The sequence below is a fragment of the Salminus brasiliensis genome, chromosome 5 (genome assembly GCF_030463535.1).
Source record: "Salminus brasiliensis chromosome 5, fSalBra1.hap2, whole genome shotgun sequence".
NCBI lineage: Eukaryota > Metazoa > Chordata > Actinopteri > Characiformes > Bryconidae > Salminus > Salminus brasiliensis.
The window spans coordinates 45,734,037-45,755,437 of NC_132882.1; the positions used below are offsets into that span (position 1 = coordinate 45,734,037).

Sequence of the window (21,401 nt, forward strand, 5' to 3'; positions counted from 1 at the left end):
TGTTGTATTATCTGCCCCTCCAGGAACGAGTCTTATGAGTCAGTATGAGAGAGGAGGCGAATACAGGAGGCGCTGAGCCCCCGCCCCACCGCCAGGGTATGTTTGCCTTCATTCCAGTTAGTCCTTTCCTGTTCTACTACAGAACAATACAAGTGTGTGTGTGTGTGTATGTGTGTGTGTGTGTGTGTATTTCATCTACTGTCAGCTACTGTGTGCAAGCGAATGCTAGTGTACATTGAGCAATGCCAGCTTCAGAACAGGTTTGTCCAAGTTGACTTTCAAAACCCTGCTCAGACATCCAGCTCACAACCAGCTTCTGGCCATTCAGGAGTAAATGAACCCTATACTGGGAATTACGTTGGTCTAACTGGTTGCCAAGCTTAGCTCTGGACCAGCATGGCCATTGTTTTCATTTGAGTTTGTCAGACCAGTATGACCAACTCGTCCAAGCTGGTTGTCCGGCCAAGCCAATGCCACCAGTTGACTGGCTTGGTCAAGCTGGTCGACCAGCATGGTTGTGCTGATCGTACTGGTTGGCAGGTTTGAAGGCACTGGGAGGAGTGATTTCTCGAACCTCATCTTCAAAAGACAACTGAGGACCTTTTGTTTCTCCACAGTGGCGTCTCTAAACGGCCACCAGAACCCGGCCTACGCTCCAGACGAGAACGTAAACGAGATCCTGCGGGAAGAATTCCGGCCCAAACCCAAAGACAAGTAACTGAAGAGTTTAGAGATTTAGAGGTTTAACAGAGAGTGAAGAGCTCAGAACATGCAGATTAAATCCTGTCAGTAATTAATGTGGTTCATAATGAAGATTCTCCATTTTCAGGAAGAAGGGAAAGGATGAGGAGGCGAGGAAAGCAGTTGGGTTTTTCCAGCTGGTGAGACTCCACTAAAGTAAAGGGACGGGATGAAAAATTATCTTTATAATATCAGCAACCAAAGAATTACAGATTAAAGTTCTGTAAAAATAAATCTAATAATTAAAATGTACTAAAAACTTTATTATACTGAATAATTCATTAAAAATACAGAATAAATCAAAGTAGATACTGAATAATTCATAGTGGATATGGAATAATTCCTTATGGATACTACAAAATTATAGTGGTAACTGAATAATTCATAGCAGATACTTAATAAATAATACAGGATACTAAATAATTAATAACAGATACTGAATAAGTCATAGTAGATACTGAAAAATCCATATCAGATATTGAATAGTTAATAATAGATTCATAGTGGTTACAGAATAGTTTATAATGGATACTTAACAACTCCTTTGTAGTAAAGAGATGGGATGAAAAATTCTCTTTATAATATCAGCAACCAAAGAATTACAGATTAAAGTTCTGTAAAATGTCTAATAATTAAAATACAATAAAAACTTATTATACTGAATAAATAATTAAAAATACTGAATAAATAGATAAGAAAAAGTAGTACTAAGTACTAAATAATTCATAGTGGATACAGAATAATTCATAGCACATACTACATAATTATAGTGGTTACTGGATAATTCATAGCGGATACTTAATAAATAATACTGGATACTGAATAATTACTAATAGATACTGAAAAATCCATATCGGATACTGAATAATTATTAATAATAGATACTGAATAATTCATAGTGGTTACAGAATAATTCATAATGGATACATAATAAATAAATAAATACTCACTAATTAACTAACTAACAAACTTAATCAAATAATTCAAAGTAGATATTGAGTTATTCATGGTGGGTAATAAATAAGTAATAATGCATACTGTATGATTTGTTGAAGATACTGAATAACACATAATGAATACTGTATATATTATATTTTAAAATGAAGGTCTAGGATTTAATGTTATAAATTTGTTCATTTTTTTTAATTTTGAGCAGCCTATCTGCAGAGCTGACTAAATCAAGCTGTCCTTGCAGTTTCGCTACGCCACCTGTCTGGAGGTGTTCTTGATGCTGATTGGCCTTGGATGCGCTGCTCTTCACGGCATTACCCTGCCCCTCATGTGTGTGGTGTTTGGGCAGATGACTGACAGCTTTGTGGTCAGTGGACAACAGTTCAATTTAACAGGTACGCAAAATGTAATGAGAAATTAAGCAGTAAGTACTTTAAAATGACTGTGTATGATATGCACTACATGTCCAAAAGTTTGTGGACACTCCTACTGATGACAATGCACCCATTGATGACACACAGTCTGTCTAATCCCTGTAGAGAAGTACTGCCAATAGAATAGGACTCTCTGGAGCAGATAAACATAATGAACCTATTGGCTCCATGCTGCCTAATAATGCCAGTCATGGGCTAGTAGAGGGGTACAAACCCCCCAGCATTGAGCTGTGGAGCAGGGGAACTACTGTACTTTTGGGATATCCAGTACTTTTGGGATAAGGTGGGGATCAACCAACCTCCTGACCTCACTAACACTCTTGTCCCTGAATGCAATCAAATCCTTACATCTATACAGCAATGCTATAAAATCTAGTAGAAAGTCTTCTTCTCTGGACCTCAACTCTTTTTAATATTCTTTATTTCACTAAGTGAGCAGGTGTCCTAATACTTTTGTCCATATAGTGCATTTTATCCTGAAGACCTTTACACTAAAAATACCCATGAGATTGTTGCCCATGCACTCAAGGTTCTACCTGTGCACCAAAGCTAGTTTTCCTCTCACCCTATGTAGGGAATAACGCAGGAAACCTCGGCTACAACCTCACCTTGACGTCTTCGGACTGTGTGACCATTCCTGGATTTGATATCGAACATAATATGACACAGTGAGTTAACCCAGACACACTGCTGTTACATTGTTTTCCTATTGTTGTCAAGAAACAGACCACCAAAACAGCTCTGGCATGGTCTCCACAGTACCAGCTGAAGGTGTCCTGTGATATCTGGACACCTTCAGACCTTAGCAGCAGATCCTGGAAGTTCTGTAAGTTGTGAGGTGAGGTCTGTGAGTGCCTTGGGTGCCCATGACCCCAGTTGCCATTGCTTATTGCACTTTTGGTAGATTCCGACCACTGCATACCAGGAACACCCCTCAAGACCTGAAGCCTGATGTTCTGGAGATGTCTCAGACTCTTACGCTCACCCATTTTTTTCCAAGAACTGACTGTTCACCTGCTGCCTAATATGTTGATCCACCCTGTTGATCAGATCTGGATCCACTGGAACCAGATCATCAGTGTTGTTTACTTCACCTGCCAGTGGTTTTAATGTTATGGCTGATTGTTGTATAGCTGTGATAGTTTGGAAGTATGGAAATTTGACTGAGAGATAAAATTAATCAATTAAATTTTGTCCGTCAGAAGGACGCCTACCAGTGACTGGACTTCTGTGTGTGGCAGAAGGTCGCTGCATGTATTTGGACGCCTCGACTTCATCAGGCTCTTAATAATTAATGACCCCACTTTATTAATAATGCATGGCTGACATCAGTTCTCGCACCATGCAACAGCAGCTCCCTGTGGACCCTGGTATTACACAACCAATGATCTGTTAGACAATCTCTACAACTTCCTGCAAAACAACGAGGACAGCAGATAGAAGCTCATGTTTCACTGGTATATTATACATGGATCAGCCGTCACATGAGAAACACTGAAACTGCATATCTATTAGATCATTAAGAGCATTCGCATAGTGCAAAACTTGACTTGACTCAAACCGAACACGTTCTTTGCTTGGAATTGGACCATATTCTGGGCAATATGTACAACAGCGTGAATGAAAGCACAGCCCATGCTCAGACTAAAGGGAGCCTCAACTCACCATCAACCATTCCTAGAAGTGTTGAGTCACTAAAGAGGAGCATATTTCAGATAGCCATCGGAGATGCAACCCTTACATAAGCGAAGCAGGTTTCTCAGCCCTTAGACCTGAGATGTGGAGAGATCTGAAATGTGAGATACATGACTCAGGTCTATAAACGTGTTATGTAACACCTCGAAAAAGTGTTCACTAGAACAGGACTTTTCTGCTCGTAAGAAATGGAAAAGGAAAATAAATTCACAAAAATCACATTTTGGAGACCCCACCTTGCAACTTGCAGGACTTAATGGATCTCCTACTAATCTCTTGGTGCCACAGGACACCTGAGACACCTTAGATACCTTGTGAACTCAATGCCTCGAAGGGTGTTGGCTGGTGAAGGCTGTTTTGGTGGCACGAGGGAGACCTACACAACATTAGGCAGGTGTTTTTATGCCATGGCTGCTCAGTATGTGAGAAGAGTATGGGCCTTTCTGGTTCGTCTATCAATGGGACTCTCTACAGCTTGCATACATAGGGCAAGTGCTGTTGAATTGCTGAATGGCTGACAAGATGTTCACTCCTCAGGCTGATGAAACACCTCAGCTCACCTTGTGAACACCTTCTTCTTGAACCCCACAGGCATGCCTACTACTTTGTTGGGCTAGGAGCTGCGGTGTTGCTCCTTGGAACATTTCAGGTTACGCTTTTCTTGCTGACAGCCACCAGGCAGACCAAACGGATCCGAGAGAAGTACTTCCACGCCGTCCTCCACCAACAGATGGCGTGGTTCGATACACACCCCATTGGAGAACTCAACACCCGGCTCACGGAGTACGTTCACTCAAGCCGAAAAGGTGTCCAATCTTATCTGCAATGGGCTGTAATGTGGCTGCAGGTTTTCATCTGAGACCACTTGATCGAGTCAGGTGTGCTCTTGCTTGATTGGAATGAAAGCCTGCAGACCACGGAATGCAGCCTTTTTGGGAATGTTGGACACCTCTACTGAGATACCTACATAAATAGCCTGCTGAGTTTAACTGCTTTTTTGAACCCGACAGTGACATAAACACAATCAACGATGGTCTGGGAGACAAGATCTGTATATTCGTCCAGTTCTTCTGCACATTTATCGCTGGTTTTGTCATCGGATTTATCTACGGCTGGAAGCTAACGCTGGTCATCATGTCAGTCAGTCCTCTGCTGGCAGCTTCAGCTGCAGTGTGGTCTAAAGTACGTATAGATAGTAGATAGTATTGGTATATTGATTATATGTGTTCTGAAACTGAATGCATGCATCTGGCCTTCAGATTCTTGCCACTCTCACCAGTAAGGAGCTGTCAGCCTATGCCAAAGCTGGAGCAGTGGCTGAGGAGGTACTTGTGGCCATCAGGACCGTTGTGGCCTTTAATGGTCAGAAGAAAGCTGTGGAAAAGTGAGCATCTGAGGCATGTAATGTCTCACCTGTCCTGATCTGGTTGTATCAACCAACCCCAGTGTCCTAATCAAACATACCTTATTCTTGTTCTAGGTATGAGAAGAATTTGATAAATGCAAAGAACTTTGGGGTGAAGAAAGCTGTCACCACAAATGCATCTATGGGTCTGACACAGTTCCTCATATTTGGTGCGTACGCTCTGGCGTTTTGGTACGGCACAAAGCTCTCTGTGGATGAACCGGAGAACTACTCCATTGGAAAAACTATTACTGTGAGTTTGAGTAATTTTTCTATATATTTCCATCATTAAAAATGGGTTCACAGTGGTGGTGAATGAGATCCGACTTGGTATGCTTTCATCCACAGGTCTTCTTCTCAGTGATGATCGGAGCATTCTCTTTGGGCCAGGGGGCTCCCAATCTGGAGAGTGTCGCTAAGGCTCGCGGTGCTGCATACATAATTTACAATACCATCGACATGGTATTCCCATCATCGACCGGCAGCTCAAAATCAGTTGTTATGAATAATGACAGCAGTGATGATGCAGCAAGAATGCTGAGTCCCTATCTTTCTTTCTTTGTTGTCTCACAGCCTCGTCCCATTGACAGCAGTTCAAAGGAGGGCTACAAACCAGACAGTGTGAGAGGCGACATTGAGTTCAGGAACATCCATTTCAGCTACCCTTCCAGAAAGGATGTGAAGGTATTCTATATAACTAGCTTTAGGTTTGTTGATTCCTGAAAACCAGCCGTGATTATAATACACTGTTCTGTTGTAGATCCTTCAGGGGACGAGCCTGAAAGTGCCCCACGGGAAGACGATCGCTCTGGTAGGGGCCAGCGGCTGTGGGAAGAGCACCACCATTCAGCTGCTGCAAAGGTTTTATGACCCAGATGCAGGAGAGGTAACTATCCAGATAACTTAGCCATGCAGGGTCTGTATGGGTAGCCCAATTAGGAATCGCAAGGTTTTGTCCATGGGTCCAGGATCAGAGAATGGGCCCGTCTAGCTTGTATGCTGCACATGGGGCCAAGATGGGACCCTTTTAAAATTAAGGTGGGAAAAAACAATGGTTCCCATTTGGGAAGCCCTACTGGGTCCCAGTAATAACACAGAGCCCATGCTCACCTGGAACCTACCTAACCAATTTCCAACCATGTGAACCCAACATGAGCCTGTTGTACATTTTCGTCAGTGCCTATAGTTCTAGGTATTACAAGATTATGGACTTAACAGTGATAAGCAGTATCCATGTGACTAGATTGGGATGCTTGGGAGACAGTGACCTCTAGTGTTTCTTTTGCATCTTCTCTACTTGAACACATTTGTTCCAGCCTGGTGCTGCCAAGGATTTCGGGCCCCATGAAAAGACATTACTATAGGCCTCACAACTCCACCAATTCTGCCAGAAATACTCAATAAATACATTTTAAGACGAATCATCCTAACTTCCCCATCCCATATGGCCCCCCTGGATCCAGCCCATGAGGACCTTGTTAATAAGCCTGTGGGTTGATCTCTAAAATATCCTGATGAGGACTGCTGTGCTTGCAGGTGACCCTGGACGGTCGAGACATCCGCACTCTGAATGTGCGATGGCTGAGGGAGAACATGGGGATTGTGAACCAGGAGCCTGTGCTCTTTGGTACCACAATTGCTGAGAACATCCGGTATGGTCGTGAGGATGCCACTGATGAGGACATCGAAAGGGCCGTGAGAGAGGCCAATGCCTACGAGTTCATCTCCAAGCTACCCGATGTAAGAAGAGGCTCTAAACAGTACCAGTGGTCTCCAACCGTGCTCCTTGATTGTTTGTTCTGAAATCAAGGGTACAAAAAAAGTTTATCCTGCTTTTGTTGGAGTAATTGTCTCTACTGTCCAGGAGCAGGGTTGGAGACCACTACTCTATACTCTAATATCAAGCTAAACATTGGGAAACAGCCCCATTGTCCTCATCAACTGAACAAATCCCCCCAAAAAATAACATCGGTAAAAGTCAGAAAGAATGGTTGGTGAATAAGACGCAGTGTTCTGAAAGTTCTGCAGGGATATCAAATAAATGTTTGACTTGTATCTCTGAGGCAGAGGCTGAACACCATGGTGGGAGAACGGGGGGCTCAGCTGAGCGGTGGGCAGAAGCAGAGGATCGCCATCGCTCGTGCTCTGGTCAAGAACCCCAAAATTCTCTTGCTGGATGAAGCCACATCAGCTCTGGACACACAAAGTGAATCCATTGTGCAGGCTGCCTTAGATAAGGTACCAGAACCCTACACTCTAGAGAACCCTCTTTAACCTAGACTCAAGAGAACTCTCCAGATGTTAGCCACGCCTCTTCAGTTTTTCTCTGGTGGAAGTGTAGCTCTGACCATTTGATTGGGCAAACTCTGAACCGTGACCATGACTAATCCAGAGTGTCGTTCTCCAGGCAAGAGCCGGTCGCACCACCATTGTGATCGCTCACCGGCTGTCCACCATCCGCACTGCTGACGTGATTGCTGGCTTCAAGGATGGCCAAGTGGTGGAGCAGGGAACTCACAGGGAACTCATGAGCAAGAAAGGGGTCTACTACTCTCTCGTCATGCAGCAGGTACTCTAACATCTGTCCTGCAGTGATCTGATTAGACGAGGGAGTTAGGTTATATCAGGGTCCTAACTGAGTATTGGTTTATTTGTTCCACAGACGTCTGGGAGATCAGCTGACGATGAAGCTGAAGATGAATATCGAGAAGATGTTTCTGATGGAGAGATCCTTGAGGAATCGTCTGACGCAGACAATTCCAACGATCTGACTGTTGTGACCGCAGCAAATGGTGTCAGTGCCAGAAGCTCATTAAGACGCAGCATTTCTCTTCGGAGTAGACGTTCAAGAAACTCAACGAAGGCCCAATCAAAAAGGCACAAAAAGGACCAGAAGGTACGTTCTAATAGCTTGGATCAGGGTAGAACGAGTGGAGCCCCGGTTCCTGTCATTCATGGATATCTCTCTGTTAGGAGGAAGAAAAAGCTCCAGACGTTCCTTTCGGCAGGATCCTGGCTTTGAACAAGCCTGAGTGGCCCTACCTGCTGGTGGGCACGCTGGCCAGCTTTGTGGGAGGAGCTGTCTACCCCTGTGTGGCCATCCTCTTTGCCAAAATCATCGGTGTGAGTACTCTGTGTGTTTGGATTGGTTTGGATGTCTGGCTTGTTACCAAACAAACTCATTCATTTGAGGTTTATCCTTTATTAAAATGTTTGTGGGTCAGCGGCCTGATGTGCATATGAGTATCTGAACTTATACTGTCTAACAGCACTGCGGCTCTATGATGGTATCTTCTTCATAAGAGAACATCTTTATGGCTTCCTCTTTCCTGAAGCAAGTGCAGAGTGATGGTTGCAGTTAGGTTCCTGAATGTTTGCTTGAAATTGTTGTTTCTCAATGTTTGATGCAGAATCCCAAGTGGTTGCTATGGGGTTGCTAGGCAGTTGCTATGCTGTAGTTCAGAAGTTGCTGGGGGGCTGTTGCAAGACAGCTGCTAGGCCGTTCCTATGCTGTACCATGTGGTTGCTATGGTATTGCCAATTAGCTGTCCAAAACTACCAAGTGTTTGCTATGCTGTGGCTATGTGCTTTTGAGTGGTTGCTATGGATTTGTTTGGCAAGTGTTATTCTGTTGCAAAATAATTGCGAAGGTATTCTGGGTGGTTGCTAATTGCTTGATATGTTGCTCAGAGTGGTTGCTATGCTGTTACTAAGCAGTACCTATGGTACCCAAGATAGTTGCTAGGCAGTTCCTATGCTGTTCTATGTGTTAGTTAAGGTGTTGCTAATTAGTTGTCAAAAATGTCCAAGTGTTTGCTATGCTCATTGCTCATTGCGTACTATGCTGGAGAGATAGTGGATGATGTGTTTCATACAGTTGCTATGGTGTTGCTAATTAGTTGCTCATTTTCTCCAAGTGGTTGCTATGGTCTTCCCAGTGGTTTCCTTCCTAGGTAATTTATATTCAATTGCTGGGTGGTTGTTCCAAATGTGATTGCTGTGCTGTTGATACATAGTTGCTTTGGTGTCCACGGTGGTTGCTATGCAGCTGGTATGCGGTTGATATACTGTCACAGGTGGTTCTTGCTATGTTCTTGCTAAGCAGTTGCTATTGTGCTTCATGTAGGTGCTAGGATGTTACTACTTAGTTGTTGGATAGTTGGCAGGATGCTGCTATTTAGTTTCTATGCCATATTTGATGGTTGCCAGGTTTGTAACTGATGGTATATGGTTGTACCATCTGAGACATTCTGGATGGTATGATGATTCAAAAATGCACATCATATATTATTGTGTGCAGAAGTTAGAAATTTTGCGTATCTCCATAATGCTGTGAGTGATCTTTATCAGGAGCCTGTGACCAAGCCTCCTTGTGTTCAGGTGTTTGCTGAACCCGACCCTGAAGTGAAGCGACAGAAGGCTCTGATGTTCTCTCTTCTGTTCCTCCTTGTTGGAGCTGTGGCGTTTCTCACATACTTCTTTCAGGTAAACAAACACTGCACATTGCTTGCTACGCATATTGCCCAACGCTACCTGAGATCTTCTAATCAGTTTCATCTTAAGAGTCTCCTGATTGAAGAAAGAGCCAAAAGTTGTTTAAGCTCTCCCAGTGCTCTGGAATGGTTGTCCATTTAAGATGAGATGTCCTTTGGATGTCCTATTTATTCTTCTTTTACATGGTTCTTCTTCTTTGATGAGCACTGTGGGGCGATATTGGTTGTTTTAAACATGCTTCTGGATAAAATATGACTCTTCTTTCAGGGCTACATGTTTGGGAAGTCTGGAGAGATTTTGACCATGAGACTGAGGAGTCAGGCTTTCAAGGCCATTCTGAGACAGGTATGCCTGATAACCCTTTCCCATTTAGCTGCCAATGAAGAAAACAGGTGTTCCCAACCTTACAGTAGAGGATCTAGCTTGCAGAACCCAACATGATTTGATGCACCAACTCTTGAAGACCTTGCCAAGCACCACTGTTTTGGGTAAACTGGTAGAGCCCAGGGAGGAGGGTTGGGGACACCTTAACCAAGGGCTCAGTCTGCATTATCTTTTTCCCTCATGAAGGAGATCAGCTGGTTTGATGACCACAACAATGCAGTAGGAGTCCTGACCACTAAACTAGCAACAGATGCATCACTAGTGAAGGGGGTGAGTGGATCACAAGGATTTTGCCATAAGATGTGGAAATGAATGCAACTGTTTACCAGTGCACTCGTCTCTGCTTTTTTGTCCTCTTGATCAGGCAGCAGGATCTAGACTGGGGTTGGCCACCAACACTATCTGCGCCCTAATCATTGCCATGGTCATAGCCTTCATCCATAGCTGGCAGCTCACTCTTCTTATCCTTTCTTGTACACCCATTCTCACGGGGGCCAATTTCATCCAGATGAGAGCCATGTCAGGCCATGCCTCCAAAGACCAGAGTGCCCTGGAGATGTCAGGCAAGGTAAGAGGGATAGTAGGTTGTTCCAGGAGCAGATGGCATGGTGGTACACTGTTTGGGTGGCTGGAGTGGCTTCCATTACTTGTCTGACAGAAGAAAGTCCTGCCGAAACCTCTTCAATACTGCCCAGATAATCCTTCACCTGAAATAAGCCTCTGAGTCTCCTGTGACTACAGTACTTTTATCAGGCTCCTCACCAGGGGCTTCTCATGATCAAAATAAGTACTTAGCAGGAGCCCTCTAAACATGTGGAGAAGGTACAGTTAGAAGTCTTGCCCAAAGACTCTTATTGGTGTAGAGGGGTATGCCTGTCCTGCTGGGGAATGGAACTCCACCAAAGCCACCAAAACATGAAGGTTTACTAAAGATAAGCTTCAAATTGAACACCAAAAGACTTGCAAACTAATGCTTATGTTATGCAGATATCCACAGAAACTGTTGAGAACTTCAAGACTGTGGTGGCGCTTACAAAAGAAGATGTCTTCTTCCGCAAGTTCAACGACAGCCTCAGTAAACCATACCGGTAACTCTTTGCTTTACGACTGCATGTATGAATACTTCATTGCAATCACTAAAGCAGTGGTTTCCAACCCTCGACCTGGAGAACCATCCCTGCCATCCCTCAGATTCAAACCTTGTCCACCCCACCTGATCCTACTATTTACTGCCTTTTGAGATCCCTGGTTGGTTAAATTGGGGTGTTAGATTTGGGTTGAAGTAGAAACACTGCACTAAAGCAAAGTCCTACCTAAGGGCGTTTTCACACCTGTCCCGAATACACAAGTCTGCACCCAGGACCGATTCTGGGCTTGTTTAGGGAGTGGCTCATTCAGTCATCCTTCTAGGTTCCTTGGATACAAACACTCAAGCAGCTCTAAGCTGTGCACTGGAATAAGGCACTGTTACTATAACCCAATGATTACTAGTTCGAATCCCAGGTCATGCTGCCTGCCATCAGCAGCCTGAGCCTGGGAGAGCACAACTGGCCTTACTCTCTTTGGGTGGGTAGACTGCTCGCTCTTTCTCCCAACATCACTTCAGTGTGACTGCTGGTTGGCACAGGCATCTGCCAGCTGATGTACCAGAGTCGGCTTGAGGGACCAGAGATCAATTGTACCAAATGTACTGAACTCTCAGAGCAGCAGAAAATTTCCTTAGACACTTGACTGTGTCAATGTTCCACAAGCAATAATGACATCATTTTGATCCTTTTCCAGGTCCGCCTTGTGTAAAGCACCTATCTATGGGACCACCTTCGCCCTTGCTCAAGCAATCCCCTACTTCGTCAATGCCGCAGTCTTCCGCTTTGGATCCTGGCTGATTGCACACTGCTACACTGAATACGAGAATGTTTTCCTGTAAGTTTTGGATGGGAAGCAAGCCTGTTGTGTCTGCTGGCTTCCTTGAAAACAGAATTCAATGGAATTTGAACAACTGAAGGACTAAAGACCATTTTTCTTATCAGGGTGTTTTCTGTGATTGTCTTCGCTGCCATGAACATCGGCCAGTCCTCATCATTCGCCCCAGACTTTGCCAAAGCCAAAGCAGCAGCTGGGAGGATCTTGGCCTTGCTTGAGAAAACCCCGGAAATTGATGTCTACAGTGAAGCAGGAGATAAACCGGTGAGTATGGATGGAAACTTCAAATCCAGAAAGTAGTTAAAATCCACCCCAGGTTTTGTTCCAACTCTCTGGGCAGCTCTGGAGCTCTTACATAGTTTTTTTTATACGAAGATTCAGATTATCTCCAGTGTCCAAAATTTATCTAGTTTATGAGGACAAAGGTGATCATCTTTATAAGAGCTGCAAACAATTCCCAGTTTAAAAACACATCATGAGGCTGATGTAGACCTTGATGTAGACCTTTCTCGAGAACAATTTTATGAAAGACATCTTAGGAAGACATTGGTGAATGAGGTCCAGAGTGTGAAAAGAGTGTGGTCACCACCACAATGTAGATCCTGCTGATCGGGTTTCTCTTTCAGATGAACTTCAGGGGAGATATAGAATTCCGTGATGTGCACTTCTTCTATCCGACACGGCCGAACATTAAGATTCTGCAGGGCCTAAATGTGTCAGTGACACAAGGTCAGACACTGGCCCTGGTTGGAAGCAGTGGTTGTGGGAAGAGCACCTCCATCCAGCTGCTGGAACGCTTCTACAACCCTGCTGGTGGGCAAGTGGTGAGTTAGGGGCCTCGAATGAGCAGGTGTCTCTATAGTTTTGTCCATACAGCATACATACATACATCTACAGCCATTAAATTACAGGTGTACTTAATTAACTGGGACCCGTATGGACTTTCTCAAGGCATATAGATAGATTTACAGTGTTGCTTGTTGTTTGGTCTTGCTCAGTTTGCCGATGGGACGGACACTCGGAGGCTGAACCTAGCCTGGCTGCGCTCTCAGCTGGGCCTGGTCTCTCAGGAGCCCATCCTGTTTGACTGCACCATCGCTGAGAACATCCAGTATGGAGACAACAGCCGTGTGGTCAGCCAGGAAGAGGTGGTGGAAGCTGCTATAAGCGCCAACATCCATAACTTCATTATTGACCTGCCAGAGGTAAGCAGAGTGTTTCTGCATGAGTTTTCATGGGGTATCAAGGGAACTAAAAGGTGCTTGGTGGGCGTTCTGGCTTTCAGGGTTATGTTTTACCAGATGATTCACATAAGAAAAAATTAACATTTCAGAAATACAACACACGTGTGGGGGATAAAGGCACTCAGTTGTCCGGAGGGCAGAAACAAAGGATAGCCATCGCACGAGCCCTGGTCTGCAAACCCAAAGTGCTGCTGCTGGATGAAGCCACGTCAGCCCTGGACACGGAGAGTGAGAAGGTCAGTTTAGAGAAGAATCTATAGTGTTTTTTTATCTTTCCTGGAAATTCATTAGATGAGACCCCCTCAGACCCTGTAGCCCACATTTCTTCACTTTCATAACTACATTACTGTCATAACTAACGTCAGTTTTATAGGCCCTAAAATAGAACCCTAAGGGGCTCCACAAGATATGCTAAACTAAATTGTTACCAAGGAATTCACAACAGTTTCTGCATAAAGAATATTAACTGAATAATAAATAAATCAAGGGTTCAAGAGGTTCAAGACCTTTCAGGTCGTTTCTATTGATCCATTCATAATGACATTTTGACTCATTCTGAAGGATTTTTAAAGTTGTGCCTGAATCTGTGCACACCAAAGGTTATTAGAGGGTTTTTGATGCTTTTTAAAATACGATGGTTCTTAAGGATCAACCAGTTTCTTTCAGCCCTCTTTTCTTAATTAGACTTACAGAATGTTCCTTTGCTAATTAGGGATGATCAAGACTCTAAAGAGCTCTAGCTGTTTGAATAAGGTGTGTTTTGTATTAAGGATTTTGTAATGGCTTGGCCATATATTTGTAGAGGCTGACTGGTTGGATTAAGTCTAGTGTTAACTAGACTTAGTCTGTGTTAACTATGATTATTTATATGCATCAATATTTATTTGGTGAACAAGTGATTCCAAATTTTGGCAAGGCAGTGAACATCTCCAAGAGAAGTGGTTGATTAACATTGTGCTGCATCTGACCACCAGGGGGCTCTGAGGGCAGTGCTGTGTGGGATGCCTTTGAATCTGTAGCAACCGGTAGCAATCTGTTGCACCCAGCAACAAGTGCATCAACCAAATAACAGATAAATCAAGATTTCTATTTCCAGTTTAATGAAATATTCATTTCTGAGCTTCTGTTATTGTAGTACATCAGCCATAACAATAAAACCACTGTCAGGTAAAGAACACTGATGATCCGGTTCTAGTCGCTCCTCTCAAGGGTTGGATATATTAGGCAGCAGGTGAACAGCCAGTTCTTGAAAAAATGGACATACATAAGAATCTGAGACACTTTTACTAGAACCAAACTGTGATGTTCTAGACGATGACTGGGTCAGAACATCTCCAGAACATCAGACAGGTCTTGTGGGGTGTTTCTGGATTGCAGTGGTCAGCACCTACCAAAAGTGCTCCAAGGAAGGACAGCTGGAGCCATGGGTACCCAAGGCTCTCACAGATGCTCATGAAGGTCCCACCCACCTCACAACTTACAGGACTGAAAGGCTTTGTAATGTCTGAAGGTGTCCAGGCGTCTTGTGGGGTCCATGCCTCCATGGGTCAGAGCTGCTTTGATTGCACGAGGGGACATACACACTATTAGGCCATATATTTTCTTATGCTCAGCTGAACAGGGTGCTGATTAGCGTCTCCTCTCTCTCTTTGCTCTGGTCCAGATTGTGCAGAAAGCTCTGGACGATGCTCGACAGGGACGAACCTGCATCGTCATCGCCCACCGCTTGACCACCATCCAGAACGCTGACATCATCGCGGTCATTCAGAACGGCCAGGTGGCCGAGCAGGGCACACACAGCGAGCTAATGGCCAAACAAGGGCCGTACTACGCTCTGGTGAACGCACAAGTGTCTCACTAAGTGGCGCTATTGTAGCCATTACCCGGTGTGGACCTGTCTGACCTCTACTGTTAGCATATAGGTGATGTGATATAATGACATTTCCTAAATCCCAGGATTGGAGTAGCCCTGGAATACTTGAACACCTTTTTTTTAAGGTTTAAAATCAATACGGGCCGTCGACCTGAGAATATGAGGTCATCACAAAGCACAATCATCTCAATGAAGACACACAATGTAAATACCATACTACGCTTTTATTAATCAAGTAATTAAATTATTTTACACGATCAGTGCTGTGTATCCAAAGGTTTTTCAGAAAACCTAAAGATGCTCTGAGAACCCCCTCTTCAAATTCTTGGAAAACACAACCTCTCTTTGAAGGGTTCTTAAATCACAGAGGTTTATTGAATAAACCTAAAATCACAATTTTATTCTGTTTGAAAGAATTTAAGATGTGAACAGATTGATGCAGAGTGGGGTTTGGTGGGTTTGGTGGGAAATCCTAGATAACCTTACCCAGTCAGAACTGTTCACAGTGGTGGTGAATGCAACCAGACGTCTGAACCTCTAAAAGCTCTTCTGAAAAGAGTGGTTTGACTCGTAACAATGGAGGAATTCTTTGGTGCTCTTCAGAACCATTTTTGTTCCATGGTGGAGAAGAACAATTACAACAGGAAAAGCAGCATTTTAACATTCAAATGCTTCTTGGAGTTGTCAATATCCTGTGGAGTACCGTTGTTTTTACAAAGGAACCCTTGAAGAACCCTTTGTTTTTGAGGATGTATATGAAACTGATAAGAATGTTTTAGACCTTTTGGCTCACAAAGCAGGTTCTAAATAGGACTGCGAATGGATCTTTGACTCGTGGAACTCAAACTTATTTTTGGTGCATCAACCATCTACAAAACCTTTTAAACACTCAAAGAACCTTTCAGACATTTTTCCTTACTGAAGGAACTATTGAGGAACATCTTTTACTAAATAATATGATATACATTATACAGTAGAATCATTTCTAAAAGGTTCTTTAAACGGCCAAATACTGTACACGAGGTCCTCTATGTAGAGAAGAACCAGACAGAGAACCGTTTAATGTTTCAAATTGTTCTTTGAGTTAGAATGTACGTAATTTGTTTATGCTTAGACAAGATACTGTATATAAACTATATATTTTACATTTCTACACTTTTTAAGAAGTGTTTAGTGTAGAACTACCACAAATTGAAAAAAAGCCACCACCGCATCTTCAGACAGCACCCACGCTGTTCCACTGTTCCCTCAGAAAGAACAGCTCAGTTTTAATCAGACGCCGCAAATCGTTTTTTTAAACGTTGGCTCAGACTGCAGTGAGTGAGCACTGCCTGAAGAATGTCTTATTAACGTTTCCACCCTTCGCTAAAGAACAGTAAAACATGACAGTGGGAGGTTTGGCTCTCCTTGCCTTTCATACATGTGTCGGCCTGTTTGCTCTGAGTGGAGTTCTTCAGCAGCTCGGTGGTGGATCTTCAGCTGTGGTCCTTTGAGTCGCTTTTAAGTGGAATTGGTTTGATAGAGGGGTTTTATCTTTACTGTAGATCGAAAGAAATTCTCAAGCGTGTCACCAGCTTCAACAGATGCTAAAACGATGTTCGACAGGTCGTTGATTTATTAAAGCTGGTATTATATTATATTATATTTATTAGATTCATTCCCATACTAAAACTCTACACGGTTTTACTGTGTTTTTTTTTTATAACTGTAACTATTCTACCCTGAACTTCGGTGAGATACAATTGCATCAATACTATAGATTTGTTTTCACTAAAAACGTTAGATGGTAAAATCGTTGTAAAATAAATTTAAAAACCATAGTTAAACCATAATTTAATTTGACATAAAATTATGGCAGAGATACCAATGAAAAAATGCCATGTTATACCATGCTATAATAAAATCATGGTAAATTTTCGTAAGGGTGTTTTATAAGAATGTTATAGTAAACTAAAGTTATAGTAGACCACTACTACAACATGATACTACACGCATATTATAGATCACTGTATACACCTTTTTTTGGAAACCACAATATTAGGCACCTCATTTCAACACTGATTCAAATGTTTACAAACAACCCAACCCAACAAAAGCGACAGCGACATCGTTACGTTACAGAATTACAAACACTTAATTTTAAAAGAAAACATTGTATAAAAAGTCCAGCAGCTACAGAAATAATTTACTGTAAGAACCTTCTGCAGTTTTATAGATAATAACTTTACTGCTTATTCAGTGTTGGGCTGAATGTAAACTGCACTGAAGCACGGCTTCGTCTTCCTGCGTGTGGAGACAGTTGAGAGTTTGACCACAGGGTGGCGCAACGCCTTCAGCTCTTTCAGCTCATCGTTACAGAGATCACACCACGAGTGTAGGAGAGCTCCTGCCGTGAAATAACGACGCAGTAAAAGTAGAATAACAAAAGAAGGAGCTCAAAGATACTGAAGTTCCGAGTATCTCCAAGACCTGCAGTGGAGCTTCTTAGTCCACCCAGAACCTCTCAGCACAGGAACTGCAGTGGGGGTCAGACTATTCTTCTCTTCCTGGTGTAAAATAAACACTGCGGCTCCAGGGTGAGAGAAGTGATCTACAGTAAAGCAGCTCCAGGAGCCGAACCAACGCCATCAGCTTAAACCCAGAGTAGAGAATCAGGAGATTTATTCTTTTCTTTAGTCTTAAATGTTCATGTAGATTCTTCTCCTCGCTGATTTACTGGAGTTAAAGTGAAAGTGTTTGGAGATCAACAGCTATCAGAACTGTTTTCGTAAACATGTAGAACATAGAAGGAACCTCTGGGCTGCCTTCAGCCAGATTCTTTCAGGTAGTTAATAAATGGAGAAAATCAGATCTGCTTCATCAGCGACGCGAAACTCGTCACGGCTTACTTTGAATCCTGAAGAAAATCACCCAAAAAACTGATACAACATCTAAACAACTGTTTCCTCTTTTATTAGCAGAACTTTCAGCTTTATCAATTCGGAATTTCCCTGAATTTAACGGAACGTTTAAGGCGAACAGGTTCAATAGTTTTAATTAAGTGTTATTTACTACAAATTTTCCGTCATCGCGATACTTTTGCATGAAAATAAACAGTATATATTATTAGAATTAAAATAAACAGTGTCGAATCATTTAGTTAAAACATTTTTATGAATGTTTAATTAAAGTGGGTCTTAACTACCAAATTGGTGGTAAATATTTGTGTGAAAATAGACTGTACTGGAGGTTTCATCAAAAATAGATAGTTTTAAATTTTTAGTCAAATTAGACAGAACTGAATATTAACAGGGGAATAGACAGCGGTTAACACATAGATTTAAATAAACAGTACTGAAGATTTTAGTAAAAATAGGTGGGCTGTACTGGACACCCACCTAGTCCAACTAGACAGTACTGGAGATTTTTGTCAGATTGAACAGTACTGACATTTTAATGTAAATAAACAGTACTGAATTATTTACATAAAAGACAAAGTGCTGGATATGTTGAATATGTACCGACCGTACTGACTATTTTGGTCAAATTAGAACAAACAGTTCTAAATATTTGAGTCAGATTGGACAGTACTGAACATTTACTGAATTATTGAAGTGAAAATAGGTGATACTGGACGGTATTTATATCAGTGAAAATAAACAATACTGAATATTTTAGAAAAAATGAAACAGTAGTATTTTAATTAAAATAGACAAAACTGCATTATAGAGGAATTCTGACAGGCCCACAGAGATGTTGAAAATGTGTAGAATTCAATTATTTAATTAAATCTAATGGCCTTCGGTCTTTAAACGGAAACAGACGGAAATGAAAATGTGCGTTTTATTGGTTCTTCATCAAAAACAAACTCCTGTAAAATCAGGCAGTAGGTCTTAGTTTTTAATTCAGTTTAGAACTCTAGATTAAAGCTTAGAGAAAGGTGAGGCAGCGTCATTAACACAATAATAATAATAATTATAAATGTTATTAAATTATTTCTGCACGGCTTTGAGAACGAGCAGCTCTTCACCAGTTGCTCAACTAAAGGTCTAATCGACTTTGCACCTCTCACACACTACTGAGTGCGCGGGCTCGCGAAAGCTGAGAGCTGAGAAATGTGTGTGTGTTTGCTGTAAGGTTGAACTACTTATGTGCGGTGTGTTTTTGCCACTCTTTAACCTTCGTGTTCTGTTTGGGGTAAAGCTTTTATCTTTTTATCACATTGTTAAAAATAAAGAGATTAGAGATTTTTAAAAAAGAAAAAAACATAACTAAAATAGTTTTCTCGGCTCGAACCTCGATGACTTTCCCTCTTCTACAAAACATCAAACAGTTAAGTTAGTCAAAAACTCCCGATGTAAAACAGGACTCGGTTTATAAACACTCTGATTTTTTCTTTCTAAAATAACTCATAATAATCTCCCGTGCACTCAAACCTGTGTGTAAACACAGACACACCTTTACAGCTCCTCTTTTTTATTTTATATCTCACTACTTCTATGTCTCTACTTCAATTATATGGTATAATAATAAATGTTTCGTGGTAATTTCTCAAATGTGAACTCAATTTAATTAAACGAGTTTTAAATTAGAATTTGAAATTATGATTGTTATTGTTACACTTATTATAGAGCACTGTTATTATAGAGCTCTGTTTAATGTTGCAAATGAAAACAAAGAGAATGTAAAAGTGAATCTCAATACAGTTAGACACTGTAAACATGTGTAATTTTAGCTTTAAAATCATAAATTAGACGAAACTAAACAACAGTTCTGTCAATCAGTTTTAAGCGGCCAAACTTTAACTACAGTTAAAGCTCAAAGAAAAGGTTTTAATATTATTTTTAATAAGAACAATTTCTGTATTTAAAAATGCTCTTTAATTAAACACCTCATAACCTACAGAACTCCAAAGACATTAAAGGCAAAGTTGACAAGAACTGACTCTGCTTTGACTTTATTGAGTAGCTTAAATTAGAGAGCCAGTGGTGAAAAAATAAGGCTGGGAAATAAACGCTTACATTGGCATGCTCCAACAAAAGCAAACTCATTCAACACCGAAATTCTGAAATTCTGAAATTCCGAATTCTCTTTTTAAAGTGCGACTGTCGCGTGGAGCGCAAAAACACATAAACACCCCAACATAGTCCAGAACTCAAGAGGATAGGATAAATAAGACGTCTTGACAAGAAAATGCACAGCCGTACAATTGTGGATATTTACTAGTGTCAATATACAACTAAAAATACTATACAAAAGCAATACGTCACCCAAACTCTTACAGCCGTGTAATAAACTTCCAGTCTATCCTATACATGTTCTCATCAGTATGTACATTCAGTTCTCAGCCATAAGAAATAAGTACATTTCATACAAACACACCCAGCTTTGTGTTCACTTTAATAGGGACCAGTTATGCCCTGTGTTTATACTGAATATAGGCTATTTTAGTTTCAGAGGATTAAAGAAATGAAGGACGAGGCAGCAGTTTGCTCCCCGTTACGCCACACAGATGGGTTTCAGTCAGTGATGAAGATGAATAAAGTGCCACGGTTTGGTTTGTAAGAAAAAAATGAAATCAGGAATAAAATAAAACACAGCAGAAACAAACGGCTGCCGTATCACGTCACTGATTGACAATAAAAAAAGACTAAAAACAATGAGGCTTCACCCAAATACATACCCATCAATAATGCGCCCTGATCCCCAGAGCTGGTCCGGGACAAAACTTACCACCTCTGTTTTTATGAAATCCCATGAAATGGTCTTTTGGGTTCCCAACACAAAATCCATCCAGGTTCTGGGTGGCCATAAATTAACATTTTTGAAACCAGGTCAATTTTTGCCCAGAGAGAAAATTGAGCCCCCAGTTATGGTCCATTTTTGCCCAAGAATAAAACTGACCCCTGGCCGAGTCCATTTACCCCAGGGATCAAAACGAGATCCTCATTTTCCAGGTCCACTTTTGGCCAGGAGCAAAATGAGACCCCCAGTCTAGGTGCACTTTAACCCATGGAAGAAAACAAGCCCCCCAGTCCAGGTCCATTTACACCCAAAGACATAAAATGAGTTCCCAGGCCAGGTGCATTTTTGCCCAAGGACGAAGCTGGGCCCAACCTCTCCGGGTCCAATTTTTGGCAAGGGATAAAAACAGGCCCCCAGTCCAGGTCCATTTTCAACCATGGAGAAAACTGAGCCCCCAATTCCAGGTCAAATGATTTGACCATGGATGAAGACAAGCCCCGCAGTCCAGGATCCCATTCTTGTGCTGGGCCAGG

The 21,401-nt window shown here is 42.0% G+C and overlaps 1 protein-coding gene across 1 annotated transcript; it reads left to right on the forward strand.

Moving 5' to 3' along the window:
- The first annotated feature begins 2,015 nt into the window (after positions 1 to 2,015).
- On the forward strand, positions 2,016 to 15,314 carry LOC140555783 (ATP-dependent translocase ABCB1-like). The gene is made up of 25 exons (XM_072679096.1): positions 2,016 to 2,087; positions 2,701 to 2,794; positions 4,413 to 4,604; positions 4,832 to 5,003; positions 5,081 to 5,205; positions 5,302 to 5,479; positions 5,575 to 5,688; positions 5,800 to 5,910; positions 5,987 to 6,112; positions 6,763 to 6,966; positions 7,294 to 7,464; positions 7,634 to 7,795; positions 7,889 to 8,122; positions 8,200 to 8,349; positions 9,607 to 9,711; positions 9,988 to 10,065; positions 10,291 to 10,374; positions 10,469 to 10,672; positions 11,092 to 11,192; positions 11,887 to 12,027; positions 12,135 to 12,291; positions 12,654 to 12,851; positions 13,026 to 13,232; positions 13,361 to 13,507; positions 14,935 to 15,314. The coding sequence occupies exons 1-25, from the start codon at positions 2,021 to 2,023 to the stop codon at positions 15,130 to 15,132; spliced, it is 3,720 nt and encodes a 1,239-aa protein (XP_072535197.1). The 5' UTR covers positions 2,016 to 2,020; the 3' UTR covers positions 15,133 to 15,314.
- The last annotated feature ends 6,087 nt before the right edge of the window (positions 15,315 to 21,401 follow it).

What these genes read in the sequence shown, in the direction of transcription:
- LOC140555783 (XM_072679096.1), top strand. Translation starts at nt 2,021, where the DNA reads ATGTGTGTGGTGTTTGGGCAGATGACTGACAGCTTTGTGGTCAGTGGA. An exon ending in CTCAACACCCGGCTCACGGA is followed by an intron (nt 4,605 to 4,831) that starts GTACGTTCACTC and finishes TGAACCCGACAG; the next exon opens with TGACATAAACACAATCAACG. An exon ending in CAGAAGAAAGCTGTGGAAAA is followed by an intron (nt 5,206 to 5,301) that starts GTGAGCATCTGA and finishes TTCTTGTTCTAG; the next exon opens with GTATGAGAAGAATTTGATAA.